Source organism: Pelophylax lessonae (assembly GCF_965119305.1).
Source record: "Pelophylax lessonae genome assembly, chromosome: 3".
NCBI lineage: Eukaryota > Metazoa > Chordata > Amphibia > Anura > Ranidae > Pelophylax > Pelophylax lessonae.
In genome coordinates, this window is record NC_138770.1 from 142,398,377 (window position 1) to 142,405,030 (window position 6,654).

Sequence of the window (6,654 nt, forward strand, 5' to 3'; positions counted from 1 at the left end):
CGTCTGTACAGACTTTTACGAAATTCTATAAAGTTGACTTATTGGCATCCTCGGATGCCTCCTTTGGCCGCAAGGTTTTGCAGGCTGCTGTTTAGAGACTTTGGTTTTTTTCTTTTAAGGGGTTGAATTTTTTATTTTGTGGGTAAGCTCCTGTTGGTATTGGTTAAGCTTTTGGTTGCCCAGTTGGTTACGCTTTTAACCTTGGAAATACGTTAACAGTTTTTGGTTGCGTTCTTCCCACCCCTCATGCCTACACTTTGAGACGTCCCATTAGTGAAGAAGCATTAAGAGCTGCATCTGTCAAAGGACGCAAGAGAAAATTGGATTTTTGTAAGAACTTACCGTAGAGTCCTTTGACAGACGCAGCTCCTACCCCTCGTTTTTGGGGTTGGTTGTGTCTTCTTTCACTGCTTGCTACGAAACTGATTTGAGAGCACAGTGTGTCTGGGGTTATGTTGTAAGGGACAGCCCCTATAGGCGTGTCGAGTGAAAACTTTTCACTGCCTAGTCTACTCCTGTAGATGGCGCATAACCCATTAGTGAAGAAGCATTAAGAGCTGCGTCTGTCAAAGGACTAGGAAAAAAGCATTTTACGGTAAGTTCTTACAAAAATACAATTTTTTTTTGGGAGTGATTGGTTGGCAGAAAAAAACACTAAACACTCCTAACTGCTTCAAATAGCTGGTCTCCAGCCTTTTTTTTTTTTCTTTTTCAATTTTGCTTAGCAGCGACCACCAACATCCTTAACAACCAGTGAATAGCTGGTTGTCAAGGAGCAGGCCGTAAAGCTGGCTGGCGCATCCTTAATAACCAATGACTCATCAGCTGTCAGCGGGGTGCCCTGCTGCCAGGCTGCATGCTCGGATAATGGTCTGGTATGGATTTGAAGGGGGGACCCCACGCTTGTTTTTAAAAAAATTGTGGCATGGGATACCCCTTAAAATCCATACCAGACCTGAAGGGCCTGTAAGTTAAGATGAGCCATCAGTGGTTAAGAATGCGGCGGCGTGCTCTTTAACCTGTTGGCGCCGAGCGCATGCAAATATGTGCCCTATAGGTGTCCGGGCCCTGGTGCCAAGGGGCTGCATATTTGCATGCAATAGCGCTGACAGAGCTGTGCCAAGAATGCGCTCCTAGCGCGGTAAATGGCGGCTCACAGGAATGCTTAGTTTTCGGATAAGATGACCTCCAGTCACGGCGGTCAAACGGTCATAAGCCCCGCCCTGCCTCCCAGAAATCCAAACCCCTTGGAGGGCCGGCTGGAGCTGCTACCAATGTTTCATAGGAGGAGTGGAATTACAGAAAAGATTTCTCCCACCATTACAGATTTTTTTTAGATGTCCTCATTTTTTCTTTTTGTTTTTGCATGCACTCTTGAAGGAACCCTAGGATAGGGTGAAAGCAAGAAAACCAATTGTGCAGCAGTATATAAGGCACCATAAGCTGCCTGCTAGTACCTTGTCAGAAGCACCTGCCTCCACCAAAGACCCAAACTGCTTTTGGGTATGAAGTACTTGGAAATTCATCCTTTATTTTCCCACTATGACATCAGTGACCTGTCACTTGGCAAGGGGGTCAAGGGCAGAGGTGGGGGACTCGAGTCACATGACTTGACTTAAGTCACACTTGGGGCCGGTTCACATTTGTGCGAGTGCGGCGATCGCATGTAATTCGGAGCGCACTGCTCCTTCATTACATGCGATCGGATGTGCGGATGCGAATTCAGCCATACACTTTGTATGGCTGAATTCGCACTGCACCCGCACAAAAGACGCACAGGACCCTTTTTTCCAGCCGCATCAGGATCGGATCGCACAGTGGTTCACACTTGTGCAAACTGTCAGATCACACTGCGATATGCGATCAAACTGGGGGTGTCATTAACATTTCATTGACACCCCCTGCGTATCGCATATGGCAGTGTGAACTGCCAGATGTGCATTTGCGATGCGGAACAGGCTGCGAATTCGCAGCCTTCCCGCATTGCACAAGTGTGAACCGAGACTTAAGTCACCAGTTTGAGGACTTGAGACTTGCTTGACTAAAATTAATAAAAGACTCGACTTGACTTTGATTTGGTATTCATGACTTGAGACTTGACTTTGACTTGAGACATATGACTCGAAATGACTTTACTTTTTTAACCACTTGCCTACAGTGCACTTTCACCCCCTTCCTGCCCAGGCCAATTTTCAGCTTTCAGCGCTCTGACACTTTGACAATTGCGTGGTCATGCTACACTGTACCCATATGAAATTTTTATCATTTTTTTCACACAAACTGAGCTTTCTTTTGGTGGTATTTAATCAACTCCAGGTTTTTTTTTATTTCTTACAAAAAGAAAAGGACAAAATTTTGAAAAAAAAAAAAGTTTTTCTTTTCTGTGAGTAAATTTTGAAAATAAATACATTTTTCTCCTTCACTGATGTGCGCTGATGAGGCGGCACTGATGGGCACTGATAGGCTGCTCTGATAGGCTGCACTGATAGGCGGCACTGATGGGCACTGATGAGGTGCCACTTATGGGCACTGATGAGGAGGTACTAATATGCCGCACTGATGAGCACTGAGAGGTGGCACTGATCGACACTGCTGGACACTGACGGGTGGCACTGATGAAGATGTGTTAAATCAAAATGAATGTGCCTGTTATGTTTCTGACACCACAGTCACTTAAAACACCTCAGTGTGTTCTGATTTTTAGGACATTGGCTTTTTAACAATGGAAATACTTAACATGTTTTTAGTGACTGTGGTGTTCAAACATGACCTGACAAAGGATTTTGAGCTGTTTGGGAATTCAAAGTGTTTCTTTAATATGCCAAGAAAAAAGCACTAAGCAGTTTTGTTAGTGTTGAAAATAAAACAAAACCTTTCCTGACCACTGACTTTTAACTGATTTAGCCTCGGTTCACATTTATGCGATGCGGGAAGGCTGCGAATCCGCAGCCTGTTCCCGCATTTCACACGCACCCCCGGCAGTTCACACTGCCATATGCGATACGCTGGGGGTGTCAATGTAATCTTAACGACACCCCCAGTTTGATCGCATATCGCAGTGCGATCGTGCAGTTAGCACAGGATCGGATCGCACAAGTGTAAACTGATGTGCGATCCGATCCTGATGCGGCTGCCAAAAAGGGTCCTGTGCGTGTTTGCTGCGGCTGCGGTGCGAATTTAGCCATACAAACTGTATGGCTAAACTCGCACCGCACAGCCGATCGCATGTAATGAAGGAGCAGTGCGCTCCGACATTACATGCGAACCCCGCACACGCACAAGTGTGAACCGGGGCTTAAAGGTGAAAATTGGGGTAGATCAGTATTTTGACTTGATTTGTGACTTGACCAAAATAAATGACTTGACTTGCTTGACTTCTAGCAGGGACTCGACCTGACTTGCTTGCTTTTCTCCACAGTAACTTGGGACTTGCTTGAGACTTGAAGGTTAAGACTTGAGACTTGCTTGTGACTTGCACATGTGTGACTTACTCCCATGTCTGGAAAGGGTGCCTAAACTTATTTAGATACCAGCTTCTGGAATGCTAGGAGTTTCAATGCCCTATCAGAGGTACTGGTAAGGTAGGAGCTTGCAGAACAATAGCAAGGTTTTGCCTACTTCAAATCACTTACAAGTTCAACCTAAAACGTCTACAGAGGTACCAGCTGATTTTCCAAGTAACTCTAGTAAGTTGTATAAATCAAACCATATATCAGAACCAGGACTCCTCCAACGCACACACTGTCTGGGATGCATAGCACAAACATCTGGATTTATAGCATGTGCTTGCCCAGAGCTGTGTCATGTCTGCACCATGTTGTCCTTGTGTTCACTATAATCATTTCTTCTATAAAACAAATGAAAGCTGGCCCGGGGAACATCTGCCTGAAGCAGATAGCAGCAACATCAAATGTGGGAAAGCTTAATTCCAGACCAGTCACTCATAAATCTGTTTAGCCGACATCACCAGGCATTCACAGCCGTTGTCTCTTTATTGTGGCTGACTTCTGTGTTTCTTTTTGTCTTACAGACTGATCAATGGAGGCTTCTACCAATACTGATGGGATAAAGCTCTTCTTTATAAATGCGTCACAGACTCTAAAAGAAGGTGCTGTTTATAGCGCACAAAACACCATCCTGGTTTTAATGGTCATGGATGTCCAAAGCTCTAGAAAGGAGCTTATATCTTCTGCCTCACTTAAAACACGTTAATGTCCTGTTTTTGGGGGAGGAGCCGGAAGTGAAGAAGTCTGATCAAATCTGGTGCAGCTTTTTTGGCATGGTCTACAGTGTCGTCTAAACTTCCCTCAGACTTGTAAAAAGTTTTATAATCTTGTAGTGATCACAGATACAAACATCTGACTCCTATTACAATCATCGGCAGATGTATTTAAGAAGTAACTACGCTGCCCTCTAGGACCAATGGAAACGCATCAGCGTGTGAACTGGAAATTGGATATATTAAGCTGCTGTTGGCAAACTCAGTCATGATGATAATTTTCAGAGGTGGACAAATTAATATGGCACATTGTGCAGCTTGCACAGAATTTTGAAAAACCTTTCCTCCAAGGTGATAATTGACCCTCTGTATCCTCCAGCACCTTTTCCAAAACCAACTCTCCAGTCACATCCTCAGCCATCGTCTCCTATGTTCTGTAGTAGTGCCAGTACTTTAGAGCAATGAGATGTTTTGAAGTAAGGGATAATATATAATCCGTTTAGGTTTTTTGGACCCTACAATTATATTATACACTGAATGATGTCAGCTGTTTGTACTTGGTATACTAATTCTAGTGAAATCATTTCAGGGAGAATATAGCGTTTCCTATTTTCCAGTTATCACATGTAGCATTGGTTTAGGAAAAACCATAATGCTAGGATCACAGAAGTGTGCGGTGTTGGCACATAAATTTATGATGCTCGTTAATGAGCGTTTGTAGTAAAATTTTGAATTGGCTGCCACATGTAAACATACACCTGCATTTTTTTTTCACATCTGTGCTTTGAGGTAATGTAAAATGTTGGTGTGTTGTACTGCATTGGGGGATGTGGATTCAGAGTGCCATTTAAAATGACACAAATGTGAGAGCTTGGTCTAATGTTTTTTCAGTGAGAACATTTTATGTTATAGTTGTGTTTTATTTTAAATTATTTTTTGGGTGTTTTACAATTGTACATGCTGTTCACAAATTCCCTTATTGTGGTTACATATGGAGAGTTGCTTATACTTTCTAGTGGTTCTGTTTTCATTCCCCCTTGCTGATCATGGATGGTGAAATAGTCTTGGCAAAATAGAAAGTGTGGAAAGACCTGGTCCATAGACTTTCAGTTAGCCTAGAACCATAAGTTACAACCATTGTGCAGCATAAATAATGACTGCAAAGTCTGCATAAAATAATGAGCAGATTACATATACATATGTAATTACAAACAATACATAGAAGCAAGGTTTTTTTTAAAAAAAAAAAATACAGTGCTTATCGCTATTTAAAAAGAATTGCAGCTTGCAACAAAAAGCATTCATACTTATTTGCCCCGCTGCCCATACAGCCAAAATCCTCTTTCTTGAAGAGATAAGCTTGCTGAAAATCTTCTGCATGCAACAGTTTTGGAAATATTTAATGCGGACATCCCCTGCTGTACTCTTTAGTTTCATCCACCGACTCATGTTATTACAGTATAAAGGTAGTGATGTAGTGACTAGCAGAGGCAACAACCATGCTAAGCAGAGGACAAGGCATCCCACACCCAGAAGTGTGCTGGATACTGAAAATTCTGCAACAAGATTCTTTTCAAGATGACAAGATTTTGCTGCCAAAAAGGAGATGGTTTTACATGCACAATGCTTCAAGGATCATGGCTTTCAGACCTGGCCTGGTCCTGGTATATTCAGCAAAATTCCGGTAAAATTAAACCACTTCATTTTCTTGTTTTGTCTTGTTTGATTGTAAGATTTATTGTGAAAATGTACAGGCACGCACGGATAGACCCCAAAGAAGAAACCTGGATGTTTTCCACACAAAGTATTTCAAGTACAATTTCAGCCCAACACTAACTAGTAATAAACATGTTCCTTTTACCTTCCTAACGCCCATGCAGATTAGCCTGTGTTAAATAATCAAAATAAAAGCAAACCTATACTTATCCATTTGAAGCATGCGCCTGTCCAGTCACGTGATCCCCTATGTCAATCAATGGCGGCTACAGGGGAGAGAACAGAACACTTGATAACTTCTGGGAGCAATGACGTCACCCTTTGGTTCCCACAGCCCAGCCATTGTCCATGCTCCCTCCCCTCCCCTGCAGCCGCCACTGACTGGCACTGAGGTGCTGGATCTGTGGATCATGTGACCAGATCTGAGTGGCCTGAAAATAGGTGTGTGCATTTTTTTTTTTTTTTTTTTTTTATTTTACACTAGGCTAGGCAGCATACTGTATAACTGTTAGGAGGGGGAGAAAGCAGTTTCAAGACTTTTAAGACTAATTCGATTTAGGCCTGAATTCTACTTTAATCATAAGGATAATATACATCTAGACGAATGAAATATATAGTAAGCAGACAGATGTGTAATAACCTTACAATTAAGCACTTTTTTGCAAAATGAGTTTAGGTTTTTCCTTGGCCGATTTATTTCAACATCTCAGTTTCTCAGT

General features: G+C 42.6%; 1 protein-coding gene across 1 annotated transcript in view; it reads left to right on the plus strand.

The window, feature by feature from the left end:
* Window positions 1-4,221, plus strand: part of E2F6 (E2F transcription factor 6) — a 64,114-nt gene extending 59,893 nt beyond the window's left edge. The window contains exon 7 of the mRNA XM_082251693.1: window positions 4,031-4,221. Within this exon, the coding sequence (XP_082107819.1) occupies window positions 4,031-4,035 (5 nt within the window). The 3' untranslated portion in view covers window positions 4,036-4,221. The remainder of the gene's footprint in view (window positions 1-4,030) is intronic.
* The last annotated feature ends 2,433 nt before the right edge of the window (window positions 4,222-6,654 follow it).